The 22,852-nt window shown below is 51.8% G+C and overlaps 1 protein-coding gene across 4 annotated transcripts in view; it reads left to right on the top strand.

The window, feature by feature from the left end:
- SEPTIN9 (septin 9) overlaps positions 1–22,852 on the top strand; it is a 143,223-nt gene that overhangs the window by 37,392 nt on the left and 82,979 nt on the right. The window contains exon 1 of one of the 4 annotated variants that reach the window (XM_074921715.1): positions 2,057–2,772. The exons of 2 other annotated variants lie outside the window; for them this stretch is intronic. In XM_074921715.1, coding sequence (XP_074777816.1) covers positions 2,751–2,772 — 22 coding nt within the window. In that variant the 5' untranslated portion in view covers positions 2,057–2,750. Of the gene's footprint in view, positions 1–2,056; positions 2,773–3,080; positions 3,222–22,852 lie in introns of those variants that run through there. One more of the 4 variants, XM_074921711.1, reaches the window with a different exon arrangement.

Genomic DNA, 22,852 nt, shown 5'->3' on the forward strand with positions numbered 1-22,852 from the left:
CCAGCCAGGGGAGAGTCTTCTCTGTCCCTTTCACAAACCCTGGATGTTCTTGACTTCCCTCCCAACCCTTTTTAGCAGTAGCGTTAGAAAATGCAATACATATTATCTTTCTCTAGATAGACTTGTACAATGCACAGACAACCAAATGTCCATTTAAACAGGGATGTGGTGAGTGTCTCAAAACCCAAGGGGGAGGGCCCCCAGCCCTGTAACATGCAGGTTGCTGGAACCATGCCTTTGAAAGGAGCAAACCCCTGTGCTGGCATCATGGGCATGGCATGGCCAAGCACCCCCCCTCTCAAACGCAGACACCCCAGTGCCACTGCTACCTGCGGTAGGGTGAGCACTGCTTCAAACGGAGACACACAGCGGCACCTTTAAAGTGAATCCATTAAAATTTGCTTGAGGACTTGGAAGTTTGAATAAGAGCATCTACCTGGAGGTTTTATGAATTTAAAGTTCAATTGTATTAATCATCATTTGGATTCACTTCCCTGAGTGCCTCATGGTGATCTGCTCTGTGAGAAATGATGTCTTTGCTTTGTCCCTCCTAATTGCCTGGGTCTTGATGGGTTAAAGTCTACAGGCTGAAATGTGTGAGCTGCCCCCATCCCTTCTTCCTTTCCATTCACCTTCTTCCTTTCTTGGTACTTCCCCTGAGCTTTTCCCTTCCTCTCCAGTGTAAGGAGCTTGGCAATAAAGGCTGCTCTGTAGAGGCAGAGTGGATTTCGTGCTGCATGGGGCTGTGCAGCTCCCCCGTGTCCTTGCTTTGTGTTCGGCACCTTCGAGGTCTTGGGCAGGAAACATGGTTTCAGACTGTTCATGGGAAAACATTGCTCATTGTCCCCTCTCTAAGGCACTGGCAGCAGGAACATGCAGAGCTTTAATAGCAAATAGTGAACGAACAGGAATTTGGGAAGGAATATAAACCTCCATGCCCAGGGAATAACCTGCTGGGGATTAGAGAGAAACTTCCTTGAGGAATGGTTCGTCCTCGGGCTGCCTCCCACCAGCATTCTGCTGTCTGTTGTGCTGTCTGGGGGTGCTGGACTGACCCTACCGCTTGGCTTTGGCTGTGTTCCTCCCTCTGGTTTGGGGACAGCAATACTCCATCAGCTGCTGTGTGGGGAAGCACACAATAGCGAAAAGCTGCAGGTCCAGGTTGTCCAAAGGCCCCAGTGGTGCTTGTAACACCTGGAGTGTTTCCTCTGAAGTTTATTCAGCCAGCCAGGAAACAATCTGTCCTTCTGCTCGTGTTATGGGGGAAAGGTGCCAGGCTCTGTCAGAGCTATCACCCTTGTGATTTTCCGTGTGAACTGTGACCATTTGGGCGCACAAAATGCTGTGTGTATGGTGCTGAGCATATGAGGCTCCTGCCAGCACACCTGGCCTTCCCTGCTGGCATGTGCCACCCTTCCTCTGGGCTGCAGGGCCCAGCGGCTGGTTTGCCAGCTCTGGGGACAGAGTCTGTGCCCTCGCAGCTGGCTGGGTGACTCAGGCTCCATGTTATCAATAGGAATTGGTGGTGGATGACACGGGAGGGCCGTGTGGGGCGGTTTGGGCAGCGCTGTGCCCGCAGGCAGGGCAGGCACTGTCTCAGTGGAGGTGCTAGTGCCTCGTCCTGCTGCCTGCCCTGGCTGATGGCCAAGTGGAAGTTTCTGAGCGGGCCAGCCCGTCACTGCAGCCACGCATCTCTCCATCCTGGCTGGGAGAGAAGGATCTGGTCACGGGCTCCACAGGGCAGCTCTGCTCCCTCTGCACCCCCATGCCCTGCCCAGGCATCACGGGGAAGGAAAACTGCTCTTAAATCCCACCTCTGCTCCACCGTGAGACCAAGGAGAAGACCAAGAACTTCTGCCCAGGGCAGAGACTTTCACTATCGCTTTTGGGCTGGCTGCAGAAATCCTTGCCTTGTTGCCGCGCTGCAGTGGGAAGGAAGGCAAAGTGGGGGCTCGGTGCCAGGGCCGGCGGCGAAGCTCTCTGGCGGGTTGCACAGGGCGAGTAAACATGTGCAGCGCTCGGGTCCTGCCTGGTAGCAGCAGCAGCAGCCCATGATGCTGTGCTTGGAATGAAGTCAGCCTTCATCAGCTGAATAGTTTATGCATGAATCGAAACTTCAGACCTGGCAGGGTGGGGAACGCGCAGGATCTGCGCTCTTTTAAAATGCTAGAGCCAAAGAAGGAGGAGGGGATAGAGGAAATAGCAGGAAAATAAGACTGGGGAAGCGAGGAGAGATTTGAGAAGCTGGATGAGTTGTTTGCTCTGTTATTGCAAGGAGCCAAGTTCCTTAAGCATCTCCTGGTGGATATTAAGAGGGAGCTGTGGAGGCTGGAGCGTTCCCCTGGACACTCACATGCTGTAGCTTTAAGACTGTTTTACAGAGGACTCGGGATTTCCAGTTTTCCTGCGCCTGGTGGAGTATTTCAGGGAGTTACAAGATTTTTTGGGTCATGCACCCCTTTTTTCTTTTTTCTTCCTTTCTCTTCCTCTCTTACTCTTCCTTTTCATTTCAAAGAGACAAAGCTACTTCAGTTTGGAGCACAAACATATGATCAGCACATGGAAATGTGGTAATTTGGATGCATTCATGATTGCAACAGATTGAAGAAATTAGACCAGACAAAGAGCTTTTTTTGGAAGAGGAGGAGGAGGAGGCAAGGCAAGGAGGGAGGGAGAGTGGGGGAAAGAAGGGGACGCCACCGAAAAAAGGGACGGCCGTGACACGCGGATGCTAAATATATCCTGTAGTAATGGAGAGGGACCGGATTTCAGGTAGGTTATTGATCTTTTAATATGTTATATTCTGCCTCTGCCCTCCTGCCTTTCCAGCAGCTTCTGCGCTTTAAGAAGAAAAACTGCCACACTCTGGGTGGATTTCAGCCCATTCCTTTATTTATTTCTTTTCTTGCAATGCTTCCTTTCTGCATTTCTTTTTTTTTTTTTTTTTTCCATCCTCCTGAGCCCTCCAGACAGAAGGTGGTTCCAGCAGAAGCTGGGGGGGGGGGGGGGAGGGGGGGTGGTGAGGGGGGAAGCGAAGGGGAAAAAAGAAACTGCTTTCTAGGTCTGGATTTCATTTGAGTCTTTCTCTCCCCCCCCTCTGCTCCCATGTGCCGCACGGCGCGGGGGGATGAATGCTGAGCCTGTTAGCTCAGAGCTGCGAGCCGGGAAGAGGGAGGAAAATAGCCGAGCTCTTGGCATGGAGACGCGTTTCTGCTCTGAAGGTTGGCTCCTGAGTTTGTGTGTGTGCGTGTGTGTGTGTTGTGGTTCAGCTTTCTCTGCTTGCCAAAGTATCTTCCCCCGGCTTTTGCCCTCCCATCCTGCCTGCCTGGCGGGGCAGGAGCTGCCTGCGTGTCCCGTGGCTGTTGCCTGCACAGTGCTGGAGTCGGTGGCCGGTGACCCGGTGTGTGCTCCACCTTGTTGGCCATGCGTGGGGGGGATGGAGGGGGGTGAGCAGAGGAATGAATAACTCCATTTAATTCCCCAGCTTCCCTGTAAATCCCGCCTAATGGTGCATGTCTGAGTGGTTCCAAAACTGCTCCCGGGTACGTCGAGCTGTTGGGGAGCGATTTTGCAGCGAGCTGCTGTGGGATGGCCACGACTGTGACCATTTGCTTCTAGCAGCAGGGAGAGGGGGCAGGCAGGTCGGTGTCACCTATGAGGCTCACTCCCTGCATGCGTGAGCAGGATGGCCGGGATCAAACAGGGGAAAGCGAGGGAGGGTATCTGTGCCAAAGCTGGCAGAGACAGTGTGCTGCAGCCCAGTGGGGGGGTCTCCCTCCTCCTGCCCCCGTGGCACGGTGCAGCTCGCCCCCCTCCAGCACGGTAGCCCCAGGGAGGCACGAAGCCCAGGGAGGCCTTTTCTCCTGGGCGTTCCCAGCCGGCTGCTGGGCATCGGTGCTGGGAGGGAAACCACAGGGATGAGAGGAAACGCTCAAGCCAGGGTGGAGCGAAACTGTGGCCAGAGAAAGCTGCTGCCACGGCTGGCCCATACCAGAGCCACTGGGCCCCATTCGGGGACGTGCTGAGAGCACCCGGTGCCCCTGGATGAGGACTTACCTGCAGGAGCACCCTCCGTTCCCCACTGCCTCTGGAGAGCGCAGATGGCATCGTCTCGTCCCTCTCCATCTCTCTTGCTTGTGCTTTCTCCTCTGGTTTGAGCCACTTCAAAGCATTCCTGAGAGCTGCTCATTACTCAGAGCCTGGTGGGTGTTTCAGCGGCCCGGGGCTTTGGGCTGGATAGCCTCTGCTGCTGTGTGCAGGCCTCTGCTAGGCTGGGACAGTCTGGTCCCACTGTGGTTTGGCCTTTCACATCTCCTGTTACATCCTCAGTGCAGCGCTGGGCCCCTTCCCTCCGCACAGACGTGGTGAGGGGCTCTGCAAAGGGTTGCTGGTGAGAAAGGGGACTCCCTAGTGATGTGATCCATGGCTCTTTGTTCCAGAAAAGCATCCAAGGTGGGTTTCTCTCAGCCTTGAGCTGCACACTGTGTTCAGCTGCTGCGAGGAGCAGAGCCGTTGTGCCCGGGTTGGCTGTCACCCGCTCCCGGGGCGTGCAGCACCCAGGGACCCCATGGACAGGAAGACCTTGGGCTAGTGTTGTTGTGCAAAGGTGGAAAAGCCCTTGCTAACCCCAGGAGCACGTTTGGAAAGCGCTGATGTCCGGGTGTGTACATGTTTCACTGACCTCTGCTGGAACCAGCTGTTCTGGGGGTGGTTCAGCTGGGGCTGAGCTGCAGGCAGGGAGGCAGGCAGGGCATGTGGGTGTGCTCGGTGGCCTGGGCCAGGCAGCAGTAAGCATGGTGTGTGCCTTCCCCTAAGGCGGTTGTGCCCAGAGACTTGGTGTGGGATGATGAACTTGTGGCTGCTCTGCACTCACTCAAGCACAAGTGGGTTGGGTGCTGTGTGGGACCCCAGGGCTGTGTGGGCCATCTCTGTGGTGTTTCTGATGTGCAGCTCCAGAATGAAATAGGGGATGGGGGAATAGATGCCCCAAAGACCTGATCTTGGGTCTTCTCCATGGGTCCCTGCTTGGAGGGGTCAGCACAGGCAGGGCAAGCTGCTCCTTGGGTGGGGACAGAGGAAAACCGTGATCAAGAAGATTCTGGGCACAAAAATGATGATGTGACCAGGTCACGCTGTTGGCTCCCAGGTCCAGCTTCTGGGCTCACACTGGTCCTGCCGCTGTGGCTACACTGGCTGATGTGCTCTGAGGGTCTCGTGGGGCTGCAGGCTCCAGCCCTGCTGTGCTGGGGTAGGAGAGGAGCTGGGGGCAGAGCTCAGCCTGCCCTGGGCTCTCCCGCTGCGGCCATGCAGGCAGCGCTCCCGGCACAGGCGGTGGGACAGACAGGGCTCTGGCTTTAGTGACTAACTGAAAGATGACTCAGATGAAAGAAGATCTGTGCAGTGCTGGGGGCCACGTCCCCATCACTGTTCTGGCCCTAAACATGCTTTTAATTAATACTTTGCTGTGGGTGGGAATAGCTGACTCCTAAGCTGAGTGTGGGGCTGCCGGATAGGGCGAGGGCACCCCAGGGTGGGTGGGAATTGGGCCTGGTCTCTTCTTTGAGGGCTGTTTTCCCAGAGCTGCTGGAGCTCAGCATGTCCCACAGGGTCTCCTCTGCCCAGGCAGAGCTCAGGCTTTCTTGCACAGAGCGGTGTCCCTAATCCAGGATGCCATCTCTGAGGATGACAGGCACCTCATGCTTCAGGGGAAGGCATTGAAGGTGCAAGGTGATGCTGTAGGTCTGCACCTGGTTCCCTGCCAGCTCTGGGGCAGTGAGGGTCCTCAGTCTCCGTAACAAGGTCCTGGTCTCAGGTGGTGCCTGTGAGTGCTGGTGTAAGAAACACAATCTCGTATAACCTGCTAGTCCCTTTTAATCTGGCTAAACCATCTCTCACACATTTCTGCAAGCTAATACTGCATGAAAAGGCTTACCTCTAAATTAATTTGTTTCCAGGCATCCTTCTCCAATGGTTTTGGAGCCTAGGCGCTGTGGTCTGGGGCTGCTGTGTTCCTCACATCTGCCCCCTTCTCTCTGCCTTGCCAGATTGCTTTGGTGGCAGCGGCCTGGAGATGGCTCTCCTGTCTTTCCCTAGCAGATGGCTCTTTTGACTAGTCCAGATCTTTTACAAAGCCTTAATTGTTAACACGGTGGGGCCTCTTACCTCTTCTTAAAAGAAAAGGAAGGGCCTGCAGCACCCTGAGCAGCGGGGTTTTCATTACTGTGATGATGGGGTGACAGGATGGATGCAAGTGTGATGGGAAAGGCTGTCTGTTCTCCCAGGTAAATTAATCATGTCACTTCTGAAATTGCACTGTGAAAACTCATTTTAAGAGTTAACAAATGATGATGTGTAGGTGATTGTAACACCTGACTGTAGTGAGTGGCATGTGTTAGGCAAGGCCCAGCAGCAGGCAGCTGGGAGTGCTGTAGGTGCCTGCAATATGCTGAACTCCACAAAGAAGGATGAACTGTTTGTTAACCCACTGGTGATCATTTGTAATCTTTCAGTTATATATCCACTATGGATATGTTTGTGCATGCATATTCGTACAGAGTTTAACATGGTTTTATACATCATACTATGTACCTAAATGATGCGAGCAGCAGGGAGACAGGTCCTGCTTGCAGCGTGCAGCTTGCAGAGGCTCTGCAGGCATTGGTGCTTAGACTAAATGCAGCAAGACAGAGCATCTTCAGTGGTCCTCAGAGCCACCTGGGAAGCACCACGTGCCGGGACTGAGCAGCAGGAAAGGAAAGTAGCAACCCTGTATGTGAATGCTGGAGGTGTGAAGGGTTTTTGGGAGGGAATGTGCTTGTTTCTTAATTTTTTTAATAGAAGTTAATCTTTAAAATCCATGTAGCAGGGCAGAGGGGTTTAGGGTTGTTTCTGATCACTATCTTTTCTGTCTCAGGTATCTTGGTGTCCCTGCTGTTCCTAGGAAATGGCAGATAAAAGTCTGCTGTGTTTCTTTTTCGGGTCTTCTCACAGCTATACACCCTGTTTTACCAGACGTTTCTCTTTTTCATCTGGCTTGCAGCATGTCACACACCTGGGACACTGGATCATGCATTTACAATCTGGATGGTTCTACCTCCTGTTAGATCCCACTGCGTTCATCTGGCCCTGGTACCCAGGGAGACCTTTCCTGTCTGTCCTGACTTTGCTGGTGGCTGTTGGTCAGTCTTTGGCCCTCCCCTCTGCTGTCAGTGTCCCACGGCTCGTGTCCCTGCCTGGTGCTGACCCCTGTGGCTTGCTGCAGCATGGGATGCCCTGTCCCCTGAGGCCAGGGGCTTGCATGCAATGCACTGTAAAAACTACCTGCAGCTTTTTTCACCCGAGTTTCTTGTTCAAGCATTTACCTTCATCCTAGTTGTTCTGTAGTAACCTGTTGTGACTGCGGGTTTTGGCTCATTTAATAGTAGATCCATGCAGGCCCTCTCTCAAGGAAGGGTTTGGGTTTCACAAGGCTGTGAAGCTGCCTCTGCAGAGGTTTGTGTTTGCAGCGTGCTCCGTGCTGCTCCCAGCCTGCTTTTGGCTGCCTGCTCCTGCCTGGCCAGCGGATGCATTCCCGCAGTTGTCTGAGGCATGTCAAGGTATGAAGCATTATCCATTTCCTGATGTCTGCTCTTAAATCTGCTGGAGTTTCTACTCATCTCCATTAAATACAACCCCATTGTGGGGCACAACTTGTCTCTCACCTGACAGCACAGGTAACTCTTCTTGACACCGCTCTGTTGAACTTGGCTAACCCGGGGCAGGAGCTTCTTTGCTGTCTGCCCTCCTGCCTTGTGCTTTGCTGGATGATTCGGAGCCTCCCAGCAGAGCGATTCCCATGCTGCTGGGGTGAGGGAGGACGTTTCTCATGCAAGTCAGGGCGCTTCCAAGGTCCAGCATACCATAATGCTGAGTAGAAGCAAGTACGTAGTTAGGGAAGTATGTCTGGGTCAACACATGTCTTCTGTTGCCTTAATGATCTCAGAAGCACAATATCTATGTCCTGTTGGCTTCTCCATGCGGTACTTGGAGCTGTAACTAATGGACAGAATAAATTGTTAGAGAGCAGCAATGCCTTATGCCATGAGCGCTGTGGTTGGGGAGTCCCATTTTAGGAGCAGTCATACCTGAGAACATTTAGGTGAAATTTCTTGCTCTGCCCCAAATTTTCTGTAAGTCTTTGGGAAGAGGCATTTGTGCCCCCATTGCCTTTGATTTTGGGTAAGAATCTGGTGTTTGGGTCTCTGCGCTGAAGCTCTGTGTAGGTGAAGGGGGGATCACAGCACTGCCTGCCTGCGTGGGGGAGCTCAGGGCTGCAGCTGGAAACTCAAAGCTGTTCTGACACTGCAGCAAAGGGAGTCATGAGTCTCTAAAACAGATTTGTGCATTGGGATCTGAAGCTGTTCCACCCCGACTACTAGTGCTTGATGGCTACTCTGAGCAGCTGATGGAGACAGCATCCCTCACATACACACTTAACCGATGTCCATGGACAGTGACCTTCTTGGGCTACCCACTGCTGCTTCCCAACAGCTCTGTTTGCAAGGGCAGCTTTCTTCCGAAGCACCAACACTGAAAATTAATTTCCCTGTGGTCATCTCTGAGTGGGATACAGCACAGTCTCTGCCTCTCCTCTAGCACTTCAGGCTGCTGCTGTTCTACTTATTTGTCCTGTGCTAGCACCCGGGCACCGCACCCCCAGCACAGGCAGACCGAGAGGCCTTGCTGCTGGATGGAGCTGCTGTTTGAGTGGCAGTTGAAGTGAAATAGGCCTTCAGTGTAATGTTCAAATGAGCAATGGGATGCTGATGCCAAGAGTGTTGTTAGAAACTTATAAACAGCTCTGGTTTGTGGCTTGGGGAGAATGGGTATGATTTTACAGGTGAATAAAATGGATTAGTTTTACAAGCAATAATCACGCAATAAACCTGAAAGTGCATTTTTTCATAGAATCATAGAACAGCCCAGGTTGGAAGGGACTTCAGATCACTTGGGCCAGCCTTTCATGGGAAAGGGAGCCTAGATGAGATTATCTAGCACCATGTCCAATCACATCTTGAAAACCTCCAGCGATGGGAACTCTACTCTGTCCCTGGAGAGGTTGTTCCAGTGATTGATTGTTTTCACTGTAAAAAATGTCTGCCTTGTATTAAAATGGAGATGTTTTTCCTTTTTTTCCTTGGCCTGGTGCACGTCCATGTGAAGTTGTTGGTACATAAACAGGTATTAATTTTGTGATTACATCATTACCACATACCTTATAAACTAAAGCAGTCATTCTTGGAGCAAATTCTGGTTTCTGGGTGAAACCAATTTGGAAACTGGTAGGCATGATTGCTTGGTTGCAGGATCTGTGGGGGAGCCTGCATTAGCTCTACAACATCTCCAGGTTGCAGTTTTAACCACGAACTGGCAGGAAGGTTGTAGCTTGAGGCTCTGGAAATAAAGGTGTGTTTGCAGTTCACTCCTGGCTGGCAGATTTGGATAATTAAACTGTTTCATCAAGACAACCAAGTTTGATCTCTGGTGCACTGAAGCAGAGAAATACTTGTATTTTGGTTCTTTTGTTGTCTGAAATGTTGATTCTTCAGAATGTTGTCGGGTTTGGAGAAGTGGGGGCAAGGCACAGAAATGTGGGCACCCTCTGATGTGGCTGCTAATAAATGTATTGGTCCATATATTCAGAAATTACTGTCTGCCTGACTCCCCCCATGCTGGGCTCTCCCTCTGTGTCTTCCCAGTGTGGGGCAGCATCTGTACATGCCTGTGGCACCCCTGATCTGGCAGCCCACCCTCTGCCAGCTGGCGCTGCTTGCCTGCATGTAATGCTCTTTCCTTCCCCATGAGTGCAGAACATGTTTTTTTTTTTATTAATTTCAGATGCTTTTTTATTTTCAGGGCTATGCGATTGAAGTTCTTGGTCATGGTGCTGGAATAGGGGCTTTGGTGATATAAGAAAGACCTTGCTGATGAGGAGGGAGGCTGGCATTTCAGGTTTTGGAGCTGAGAGCACGTGTTTGGTGGCTGCTGGGTGTTTTCTGAGCGCCCGATCCCTTGCTATAACAGGGAGCACCAGCCTGGATGGAGGGACTCACAGTGTCCACAGCACAGAGCCAGAGCCTTTGTCAAGGGCAGTGTGTGCTTGAGTCCATCTGGGTGGTTTAGGGGGACAAATGGAAAGAGTTAAAATCCTGAATGCTTGGTAGGGATGCTTGCTTTGAGGGATACCTAGGAAGCTGGAAGGCAGCTCCTGGGAGTCGAGTGATGTGAAATTGCAGGTTGGGAAGCCTCGATCAGGACTGGGAGCCAGGCTTTGAGCCCAGGGCCCGTTTCTGCTTTACCATCAGACTGGTTAGAGCAGCCGCGTTGGGTAGAGCATGAGCTACATCAAGTCATGAGCTCCCTCCGTATTGCTGTCTCTGAGATGTTTGCTTGGACTTTGAGGTTTGGGCAGGTCTCTGTTTGAGATAGGGGGAACAGCCTGGTCCTGTGGGAGGGTCTGTATCTTTGCACCTTCCACAGAAGCACCTGGTGCTGACCAGTCCATGAGCTGTTGTACCAGCTGGTCCCTGGCTCTACCCAGTCTATAAGCAGAGAACTTTCAAGATCTTCTGATCTAAGCAGGGCTGGGCACACAGAACATTGTGCTGCTAGTACCTGGCCTGGTGGGAATCCTGGCTTGGGAGGTTTGTCCCAGACTGTGGTGGTGCTTCCTCCCACCCAGGAGTGTTTTGTGTGGACTGCTCTGTTGCTGTGACAGTGCTATAGGGACCCCAGCTCTGGTTGGAGTTTTTGGGTAATGACTGCTGTGAGTGTATATGAAGTCAAGGTCCTGATGACTTGTACAGAGACAATGAATTGCCTGGGGCTGTGCAAGTGATCAGCATCAGATCTCCCACTTCCCAGTCCAGAGACCTGTTTCCTTGACTACACCACCTGCAAAGGAGAGAGAAGAGGCTTTTAAAACTGCTTTAGCTGGCCTTTGCAAACCTATACCCTGTAAACTCCTTGCTGCTTTTTTAGCGCATATGTGAAGGGGATCCCTGTGTAAGAAGCATCTTAGCTGGCTTCACTAACCACCTGAATGCCTCCAAGAAATATCCAGCTTCCTAGGCCAGGTGACTGAGGTTACTGAACTGACTTTGCAAGATCCCAGAGGGAGATGTCCTGCATTTCAAGTGAGGCTAGCAGCAGCTGTATCCCAGCAATCTCAGTCACTGGTTTCCAGTGGGCTAAGGGTGGATATCATCATCCCCAGAGGCTTCAGTCTTACATCTCTCTGAGTCTTTCACTCCCAGTGACTCAGCACCAACCCCAGGCCTGCTTCAGGGCTGGGAACATGGGTGCCCATGGGCCAGGTGGGGCTGACCTGCTGCTGGCAGCTGTGGAACCCCCGGTCCTGAGCAGGGGGGTGGGCTGTGCAGCCGTGGGAAGTGGCCATGCTGGCCGTGCACTGTGCTCCTGCATGCCAAAGGCTGCTGCAGAGTTGTGGGGGGCGCTGACCCCTGGCAGCGACCACGCTGGAGGCTGCTTCTTTCACCCCAAAGCCTGGCCCAGGGGGGCTGCCGGTGCCATTAGGTGGTGGTGTTGGTGTAGCTGTCTCTTCCCATCTGGCTGCTGGGAGGGAGGGCTGCAGAGCTGCCGGCCTCCCGGTGCCCCAAACCTCCATCACAGACGCATCGCTCATCCCAGCCCTGGTGGTTGGGGGTCCCCCGGGAGCTCCCTGCGCCCACCAGCCTGACCTGCACCTCCAGAAGCAGGCACGGTTTTGCAGTTGTGTTGGGCTGTAAAAAGGCAAATACTGCTGAGGATTGCAGCAGAGGATAGTGAATTCTGATATGTGTATATATGGAGGGATTTTATTCAGTGAAAATAGATAAATATTTCTCACTACATTTCCAAAAGCATCTGGGTGCCCCTCTCCTGAACAGATGCACTTTTTGGCACAGCTTTTATTTATCAGGGAGTTGGGATTTGAGCTGCACCGGGAGGGGATGATTTTGTGGCAATTAGAAGCTGGGCTGTTGGAGTCCTTTTCCTGCTCTTTCACTAAATTGCTTTGTATCCTTGCGTAAATCATTTAACACGTGTGCTCTAACTTCCTATATGGAAAATGAGGTAGATACTTTCCGCTTTTCAGAGGCGATTCAGGATCCTCTGCTAGACAGCTGTGAGGGATTTGTCATGATAAAGCTGGGAATTTGACCCCTTTGAAATGCTGGCACCCCAGTGCAGGGCTGGGATGAGGCTCCCCCCGGGGTGGAGGCATTGGCTGCTGCTAATCTGATTTGTGGGGCTGGGGAGTAGCTGAACATCAGGCTGGAGCCACAAATTGTGTTCACTGGTTCCATTTCTGCCGGGGAGCATGGGCCAAAGAACAAGAATATGGGATTTATTCCTGGGCCATGACATCTATCCCTCAGTCACCACAGGCATGGAAAGTGCAGGCAGAGCTTCATCGGGAGGGACTTTGGTGCTGAGCTCTGCAAAAATCACCTGCCAGTGCCATGTTCACAGCTGGAGCACCACCAAACACCAGCTTACGGGGAGATGGAAGGGCACGTAAACCCACTCGTCCTTCCCTGCTGTCTTCTGCTAGTGAACATTGCCCCCTCCCCCTGGAGATGATGATCTTCTGGTATGGGCCTGCCATTTCCCCATTTGTCCCCGATTCCCCCTGCCCATCCCTGAAGCATTTAGTGATTTTTGCTTTCTTGCTTTCCGTCTCCCCTGTGGCTTCTCTTGTCTCTGTGAGGTCAATGGAACTTGGAGTGACAAGGCTAAACTGCCACTCCAGAATTGCTCAGTAGGAGGGCTTGTGTTTAAACAAGTGTTCACGGATTTATCAAGATAGAGGTAAAGCAGGCAACCTTTAGAGCAGGTGAACCCTTGAGACAGGAAGGGGTGGTCTTCAGCACCTAATATATTAACCATTTCTTTCCTCTCGCATTCTTCATTCAAGTGGAGAACTGATCAAACCCAACTTCAGCTGCCTAAAAAAGGTCTGGTTGACATCTGTATTGAGAGCTGCTCTCCAGGGAAGGGGGCCCTGTTGGAAACTGCCATGGCTGGTGAGCAGTTGGTTGTGTTTTGGGGTGGTTTTTTTCCCAGAAAATATGAAAAATTCCCAGTGGGTGGAGAGGGAAAGTGAACTGTGGAAATTGTGTGTCTCATGCTCTCAGTTGAAACACTCCCTGGGGAAGACACATCCTCCATAAGAGGAACAGCAGTATTGGCCACAAACCAGGAAACCTTTCCCTCCCCACTCCCCTGTGCAGCAAGAGCTAAGGGCGGTAGGCAGCGTTTCAATCCAGAAGGGCTGTTCCTGGCTCTGCTTTTCATACCTCTTCACCTCTTGGGACACCCACTGGAGGGCCTGTTTAAGTGCAGGTTGTGCTCTGGGGTTCTCTCCTTTGCTCATAATTTTTTTCCAACAGACTGGTGTTACTGGTGGTGCTGGTCTCTGTGCTTGGGCTACTCACTGTTTGTGCTGTGAGAGTATGGGGGGTGTTTCTGGATCTCGAGTAACGCCCTCGGCGTTGGCTGAGGAACGTGGTTTGGATGCCTGCTCCCAGCCTTACTACAAAATGTCACGGCAGGAGGTATGTCATGGCATTGGTCTTCACTTGGCACAGATACACACGTGCACCCAGGGCTGTACAGAAGCGGGGTGCTAAAATTGGCCTTTTATCTCATAGTTCATCCCCGGCTTGGTTAAGGCTTGCTGTCCTCTGCTCACTTCTGTTGCTGCTCCACAGCCCCCTCACTGTCTTGAGACTACTGAGGGAGTGGGCCCTTTGTCTGCAGCTGGAGAGGAAACTTCATCTTGCCCTGTACAAAGGTGAGAAGGTGACAGGCAGTGGCCCAGGGGACCGAGGGGCGGAGGAAGGGGATGTGCAATATTGGGCAATGCAGAGGTGACCTAGTCGTAGGGGCTGAAGGGCTGTGAGGCAACTGCATGGATGGGAATGCTGCAGACCTGGGGGAAGAAAAGACGGGGTATGTTGGAGAAAAGGACCAGAGAGGCAGGAGGAGGGGTATTGGGAGGGCTTTGCAGCAGCAGGGGTGGGGACTCAGTCTGGGCTCTTCCTTCTTGGCTTGATGCCTTCCTCCCTCTCCTCTCACTGTGTATGGCGTTTCCTCTAGCAGGCCAGCAGAGATCCGAACCCTGCACCATCTCTGGTAAAGCTCAGGCTTGCCTGCTCACCCAAGCTTTGCTCATCTGCCAGACCCTGCGCAGAGCAAGAAGAGGTTTGTTTTGCTGCTGGTTACCCGCAGAGCGATGTAGATCCCTCTTTGAATTTAAACAACGGATAGACAGCATGGCCCCTAGTTTTCTGCATTGAAAGGGTTCATCATACAGCACTAAGTAGCCACCAAAACTGAGCAGCTTACTCCTTTTCTTTGAAAAACTCCCTCTTGTACAATGCCGTGTGTTTTCTTGGTGACCGCCAGCGCCCTGTTTCTGGTGGGAGCCCCTCTGTGCCCTGGCAGCAGCGAGCCTTGCACAACATAAATCATGGGAAATCCGGTTCTGTCGGACGCACTGTTCAAAGGCACCTTGGTTGTGCTCCGGACATTCTGCTGACAGATTTTCCCATGAAATAAAAAGTGCTAGCTGTTGACATACAAATGCATCTGAAGTGTAAGCTTTTACAGTCGAATTTAACTGCTGTTGGCTTGAAGTCTGGAGGGCAGGGCGGTGTAAAACCAAAGATAACTTTAGGGGGCAGAAGTTGTCTGAACTTGAGCAGAAGTTCATGTTGTGTTTTGAGCTGAAATTCATGTTGCTGTTTCACCCATCTACGATGTCCCTGCAGGAGCCTGTGCACGGTTCCTCATGTCTGGGAAGGACAGGCAGAAGCAGGACTGTTCCCTAATTGCCTCTGGCCATCTGGGAGAAGCTGCTTGAGTTAATTGAACTGTCTCTCATGCTTCCTTCTCTGCTTAAACAGTAAACAGGAATTACATTAAACCATGTAGGCCAGCAGTGTCTGTGGGATGTATAATGGGGTAAAAATCTGTGTGAGGATGACTAAGATGGTGCATGAGGCTTGGGCATCACCTCCATCAGAAGCCCGTGTACCTCTGCCTGGCCAAGATCCTCAGCTCCCAGTGACTGTCACCTGTTTCCCTCTGATTGCTTTAGATCTTGGCTCCCAGGTCCCTGACTTGCCTCTTCATGGTTTAAGTATTTTTCTTGTCTTTAGGAAAGTGAATTTATGTCAAGGGCTGCCAATATCCGTAAAACTGCTTCAGCAGGGCAGACCACTGCTCACAAATCAGATTTTTTAAAGCAGATGTCAGACCCATCATCAAAATAACCCATCAAAAATAGCCTCTTCATAGCCTTCTCATTCGTATTGCATGGACTTAATAAAGCCAGGGTGGTTTTCAGTACTTTTCCTGGCTTGGAAAAGAAACTGCTTTTAAAAAAAACAAACAACAACAAACCTGGTGTTTTCCAGCAGAGATGCAGAATTTGCTCTGTGGGGAGCTGCTCTCTCTCAGGAAGTGCTGGAAGTGGCCATTTGGATTTAATGCCTCGCTCATCAGCTGTATCTGTTGTGAACAGGAACATCTTACTTTGCAAGGACTTTGCTGTTTTCCATTAAATAGGAAGTTGCCCTTTTAGTAGTAAGAGTTAAGGGCAGATTCTCGACTGACGTGGGCTGTCAGAGCTCCACCAACTCCAGCAGCTGAAAGTGTATTCCCTCACAATCCTGCTGCGCTTGGTGTTTTCCTGGGGTTATATAAACATCCCTGTTTTATAGATGGGGCCAGGACATGCGATCTGCAAATTGCTGACAGTCCCTTGCTAGATGCAGAGCTGCACCAGAAGCTTCAGCAGCCCCATGACGTTGAGGAGGGATGGGAGCCACCTCGGGCAGAGCAAAGCCACTGGGATCCTGCTGTGGGGTGTGTGCTGTGGCTTCAGGTCAGCCCAGCACCTGCCGCTGCTGAAGAAGTTTTGGGGAGCTGATTCAGACACAAGAGGCTCAAGCCAGCAGGGCTGGGCTACCTGCACAACAAAGGGCATCCTCAGGAGTTTTGACTTGCTTGTGTGGCTCCACCTGAAGCCTCTGACCTCCCTGTGCCTTCCTAATCTCCTCTTGCAGATGCGACTTTCCATTGGTCTGGGATGCTGCAGGAGCTGGACCTGCGCATGCACTTCATCACGATCAGGTTTTTCTCTCTAGGAAGGCGTAGGAGTTGAGGTTTATCTCCGTGCTGGCAGGCAAAGGAGGATGCCACACCTCTGGGAGCTTCTGGGGGATGGGTGGAGCGGGAAAGTGGAGAAGCAAGACACAGGCTTTGAGGAGCTGCGTTCCATGGGCTTGCCTTGAACCCAGGACACTTTGAGATTTCCAGGGGCCCTGGGGAAGGAGAGTAGCAATAAATCTGGGTCATAAATAACAGGCCCTTGCCCTTCTAGTGATTTCTGACACTCTATGCTTTTTTGACAACAAATGCAGCAACAGTCTGTAATCCATGGGGGCCTTTCTTGGCTCTCAAGCTGAGAAAGTGCTTGCTCCAGGCAGGCTTGGCTGCAAGATGCTCCTAGCTCTGGGTGTGAAGACCAGAGGGGAAAGGAAGCAAAAGCACAGATAACACATTGTAGGGCTCTTTCACTGCCAGGCTGGGAGGTTTTGTTGTCCTCAAAATTGAGCTCTGGGACACTTGGTGGGGTGATGCTGGGGCTGCTCCTATGGACCTTCCAGTGCTGCAGCTCCGGGAGAGCTGCACAGCTCCCTCGGGAGAAGCACCCTAGGGAAATGCAGACTGAGTGCATCCTGTAAATGTGTTAACAGGTCTAACTGCTGGGACTGGAAATTCATCCTCAGGTGACTGGTGTGGGCTTGGGGAGCCCTTGCAATAGAAGACAGACAGACATCCAGTCTCTCTTTGGATGTGGCTGATAGAGTTATCATCATGTCAAAGTCAGGAGTGGTAATGAGATGCAATGAGGTCCCATCCTTGGGATGGGAAACTTTTCAGAAAGCCCCAGACAGTGTGGGACATCAGAAACTGTCTGGCTTGGACTGTTTCTCCCTGGAAGGTGCCTGGTTCACCCCCCACTAACCATCCTTCGGCTGTGTCATGTAAACTCCAGTCAGACCTTCCTGGGCAAACCCCGACTGTGCCTCCGTGTGGAGAGGCTGTGGCTGTTTCTTTACAAGATGAGGCATTTATTTTGCTTTATTCCTTTGTCAGCCTTCCTTGAGTTTTGCCAGCTTTTCTCTCTATCAGCTAGAAGTTTGCTAGGCATAGAAGGAAAGCACTGTGTTCAAAATGCTTTTTTAATGCCTAATTCCAGAAAATTAAGAGAATTGATAGTACCACTCTCCTCTGAGTAACATGCAGAGGGAGACAAGGGGTGTGTAGAGGGAGACTACCTGATTCTCAGGATGGGGATGGGTTGTCTTTACATTCTCAAGTCCGCAGATGCTCAACATATCTGGCATGCGGGAATGGGGCTGGACTATTTGCCTTCTTTAGCGACTGGAAGCAATCCAGCCTACCAGTTCCTGCAAAGCTCATCCTGTGATTTAGTGGATAATACTGATCCTTGTTCAACTCCCACGCTTTTGTGCCTCGCAAGCGGGTAGGGAAGACTTTGCAAAGCTTGTACTGTGCTGGGATCCCAGTTCATTGCTGTGGAAGACAGCATGAATATTCATTATGCTGTGTAGTGCTTGCTCCATAGTTTCATTATTACATAGGAATGACCATGAAAATTATGGCAGGTTGCAGCTGGTCAGCATGTGTTAAATGATGCAGGGTGGTAGTAATAACTGAGGAGGAAGGGTTTCTTTGAACTCAATGAAGTGCCTTCACAAGTGTCATTATAGGAGTTTGACTTCTGCTGCCGTTGTCTCCTTCTCTGCCAGGACAAGTGTTTGGTGTCTGTGTTCTTGTGCAGTTGTGAAGTGACTGTAGTCAACGCATGGTTGACTGAGCTTGGAGACCAGGAGCTACACAAAGCTGCCTTTTCTCAAGCAGTCAGCAAAGCTGCTGAGCGATGCAAATCAAAGTGACAGCCAAATCAAGACAGATCTGTTGGAGATGAGCATGCAGGCTTTATTCTGGAACTCACCAACGTGACTAAAAGTGAGTTCAAGTGTCCCAAACCTAATGTTATCCTCAGCAGACTGAGGATGATCTGACGCTGTCACTGGTGTGTTTGTATCTCAGCTAATGAGCAGCTTGGCATGGTGGGTGAGGCTGTTCCTTGTCCACAGAACAGAGCTGGGACAGCCCCTCTCCGAGAGGTGCAGAGGGGACGTGGTGCAGGAGGGTCTCTGTGAGCAAGAGGTGACATTGGCTTTTGGTGCTAGGATGTCCCTCAGCCTCTCTGTCCTGAGAGACAGCGGTGTGCAGGTGTGTCCCCTGGATAGGGTGAGGAAATGGGGCCTTGTGTCCAAGAGTTTCAGATCAGCCTGTCAAAGCTGAGAAACACTGATGCTTTTAGCCAAATCTGGCATGAGGGTGCTGTAGCTGCATGACACTGCTGGCCTCCATCTGTGTATTAAATTCTGATGAAGGTGTTTAATGAAGACAGGATGGAGGTTTCACTGAAGAGCAGGACAGCACAGAACAGAGTGGAATTTGTGAGTGAGCCCTGCAATTCTGCCTGCACTCCTGCCTCACCTAAATCCATGGATGTATGGAAGATAGATGAGGTGAGCAGATTTCGGTATGAATGTGGCTGGCAGCAGACACAGATCATGGATTAAACATGTGCATTGCAAGAAAGGGGCTTTCTTGAGGCAGACAGAGAGGCTTGCTGTTGCCGTGCAGCCGTATTCATCTCCAGCTCTGATGCTAACATCATTATCAATGTGTTTATATGAAACTTGGCTGAAAAATGGCTCATCATCCTCAAGTTTTTTCAAGCAAGTCTGTAGCTTTACTAAATACTCCTTTTATTGTGCTGCCAGGGGCTCTCCCAGAGGCCAGTAAAGGAGGTGGCCTGTTTGGCCACAGTAATATCTGGACCGGAGGTTCAATTCCCATGTGTCTTAAATCTGTCCGCAGACTGGCAAGCGACCAAGTGGGCACCTCTTTCTCCAAGTAATTGACTGCATATGTGTAAATCAGCCTCTAGCTGCTTCCACGGTGCCTGGCTCATCAGACTCACGCAAGAACATGCCACTGCCATCACGCTTGCAAACCTCCCTGAGTGCTGGGCCTGTGCAGGGGATGGTGAGGACAGGGACAACCCAGCCCTGCTTCTGCATTGGGTCACCACCCTTGGCTCTGAGCAAGCACCCAGAGCTGCTCTGGGCCATTAGCACTTCTCTGCAGCATATGAAATAGCTGTCCATCCTCCAGCTGGCAGGCAACGCTCTCCCAAGTTACAGGCAAGCATTGTGGAGAATTGTTTGGAAACCACTTACAGAAGTGGAGCCGGAGCTGCAGATGAGATGCCCCTGGCAGGGGATGTGCAGACCTGCAGCTGGAGGGCTGGAGCTGGTGGCAGTGGTGTGTGTCTTCAGAGTGATTAAGGGTCCTTCTTGTAGGAGGGTGTTGCTGATACATCAAGGTGCTCGTCTCTGCAGAGCAGTGCTCCCCAGGAACCTGGGTACTGGGTTGAGGCAGCAGGGCAGTTTTATTTGACTCTCGGGAATGTCATCTGGTCGTTAAACCAACCAAACTGGGGGTACTGTGGTGCAGGGAGATTTTTCTGGAGGTGGGGGAGAGAAGAAAAGTATGTAAAGACAGAGCTCAGGTCTGGCAGTTTATTCCCTTGTGTTAACATAAACACGGCTGTGTTGGTCTGCCCCGTGATTACTTGTCTGGGAATAACAATATAGCTTGAGTGTATAGACACTGCCAGTCCCTGCTGAACAAGAAAGGCTGATTCTTAATGCACGCAACACTTTCCTCCTGTCATTCCTTTATAAGGAAAAACATTTCAGATTTTGTTTCTACCTTATTTTAACTTCTTCTAAACAAGGGCAGTTTAATTCTGTTGGTGGAACATCTAGTCCAGCACTCCCTGACCTGGGGTGGTGGTTATAGGCACTAGCACTGGGAATTAAGATGAAGTATTAACAAAAAGTCAGCATGGTGAGGCTGAGCTCACTAGAGAGTGTGCAAGGTGGGGTGGTGAGCAGAGACAGCCTGGAGATGGCAGAAACTATAACGGCAAGTAAGCACTGTATGAAGTTCTCGTTGTGGCATGGCTTGGTGCGATGGCAGTGGCCGCATCTTGTCAGAAGGGGAATTTGCCCTGTTCCCCTTTTCCCTCCTGGGCTTCACCGCAGGGGTGATGGGTGCAAACGGAGCACAGGCTGCATGTGAGTGGAGATAACCCAGCCCTGCCTGTCCCTGGGAGGGAGCAGAGCCAGCTCTGCTCATTCAGGACCTGGGGACCCTGCAGTCCTCATTTAGAAACCAAAGCAGCAGAGCTAATTGCTCAGCAGCTTGCAGCGCAATGCTTTGTACAACTGCCCGGGGAAGGGCTGCGTCCCACAGCTGATGGCAACACAGATGATGCTGAAGTTTCTTGAGTTTCACCCTATTCCGGGACCCCCAAACTCAGCCCTTCTCCAGGGTTTTACTGTCCTTTTTGTTGGGAGGATTGCCAGTGTGGAGTTTCTCTCCCCCTCATACTTTTCGCTGGAAATCTCCTCCTCTCCCGCCTGGCTTGGTGCCGTCTCTCTCCGTGGCTTGTGCTCTGCCCCCACCATGCTCGTGGGCCCCTTTCCCATTTAGGGCAAATGCTGGACGGCCCCTGCTTTTGGCCTACTTGCAGCACATCTCCCAACTGATTTTTTATTTTTTTTTTAAATCCTCTTTTGTTTCTGGAGGCTGAAATCCCCAACGTCCCCCAGTCGCGTGTTCTGGCTGTGGCTCATGCTGAGATGGCTCTTGGAAAGCAGCGCTGGGGCAGGCGTGGATGGGGGGGAAGCCTGAGTGTTGTCCTGCGCTGGATGAGGCTTGGTGTTGACAGACTCTTCTAGCAGATAGGGTGAGCCTGAGGGTGGTGGTGACAGCATGAGGTCCCTCCTGCAGTAATAATTTAATCTCTGCAGAAATAAGTGTCCTGTGGCGGGGAGCCCACAGTCACAGGGCTGCACACAGGCAAGAACTGGGGCAGGCAGAAGTGGCTGAGCAAGTGCAAGGGAGAGGAACTTGAAGGAAATTCCCCTAATAGCTTGCATGCTGAATCAGGGGGTTTATTTTAATCCAGATTTTTAAATGGAACTTCTGCACCTGTAGAAGGGGCTGAGTCTGTGTTAGCAGCGCTGGGTATCTGAGAGATGTGGTAGGGAGCAAAGGCTGGTGTGCTGATGGGGGCATCTGCTTAGAGGGAGCTTTGTGGTCCCCTTTGCCCTGCTCTGTTTTTCCAGCAAGAGAGAAGACTGGAGCCTGAGTGCCTGGTCTGTCTCCTGTATTTGGGGTAGATCCCTTGAACACGCAGCTCAGGGTTGCTGCTTTAGTGCTGCCCAGCACAGCTCAGCCACCTGGGACCCTGGAGCCTGCCTGATGATACTGGGATCTGGTTATTACCTGGAGGGGGGTATTACCTTGGTTGTGTCCTTTGTGTAAGTCTGAAAGAGTTGTCATAAACTTTTTGAGAGGACAGTTCAATGAGATGTGAAAGCCAAGTCAGACCCTGTCTTTGCTGAAGGCAGCTTGGTCCCTCCTCGGGTCCGTGCTGGCCCATGTCTTTCCCATTTGCACTCCCCGAGCCCAGGAGTTTAATGGCACCGATCTTGCCTAATTTTACATATCTGCCTGCGTTGGATCTGCCAAGCTCTCACGGGCAGCAGCAGTACAGGCAGTGGAGCTGAGGGCCTGGTTCCCCTGGCCAAACCATCGCAGAGCACCCAAATTCCATTTGCACGGAGACAGGAGTGCACAGCCCATGGGTTTTGGCAACGTTGCCTGTCCACTTGTGAACCCTTCCCGTCCCTGCATGGTGGAGCTGGAGCAAAGGGGAAGCTGCCAGTGATGCCATGCAGATGCTGACTGCCGCACCTCAGCATCCCCCGCTGGTGGTTTCGCTGGCATTTGCCAAAGCCTTTAAAAGGAAAGGAAAACTGTGTTCATTCTTCCTCTCCTTCCTTTCCTCCTGCCCTTGTGTCCTCCCACCGTGCGGCGAGCTCCCGCGCTGACCGGAGGAAGCTGAGTGGGTGTGGGGCTGGGGCTCCATCTGGGAATTGTGCTTATTAAACTGGTTAATGTTAAAAAGGAATAATAATAATAAAAACTTTGATGATAAATAGGGAGATCAGGAGGTATGGCTGCTCCCGAGGCCTGACCTGCAGCTCAGGGTGCTTCCTGAGCCTTTACAGGGAGTTTTAGGGTCTTTGTGCTGCAGCAGATTTTGTTGCATGCCTGAAATATCTCAGAGGAGCAGGGAGAAACAACTGGGGGCTGGCGCAGGGAATGCGAGCTGCTGGAAATGGCTCTCTGCGAAGCAGGGGAGAAGTATAAGAAAAGCAAGTTTCCTGCCATGAGCTGGTATATTTATGACTGGAAAGTTTTGGGTTGAAAAGGTTGTGAGCAGACAGCTGAGAGTGCAGCAGAGGCTGTAAGAGCCGCTTTCCCAGCTCACACCCTGCACTGAGGACAGGAGGGTCCTGTGGGGGTCCAATGGCCCTGTGTGATGGGAGAGGGATGAAGGACGGTGCCCAAGGCCGCTGGGATGTGCGTGGGGAGGCAGGATGGAGCGGGATTTGCACCCGTGGGGCTGGACTTGGTGTGGGGAGCCCACGCCGTGCCTGCCTCCTCCCCTTGTGCGGGGACGGAGTTTCCAGCCCTGCCTTGGACACCACGTGAAAATGAGACATACACATCTGGACGCAGAGTGCATGTGCTTAGCACTGCCAGTTTGTTTATT

Source organism: Athene noctua, chromosome 18 (assembly GCF_965140245.1).
Source record: "Athene noctua chromosome 18, bAthNoc1.hap1.1, whole genome shotgun sequence".
NCBI lineage: Eukaryota > Metazoa > Chordata > Aves > Strigiformes > Strigidae > Athene > Athene noctua.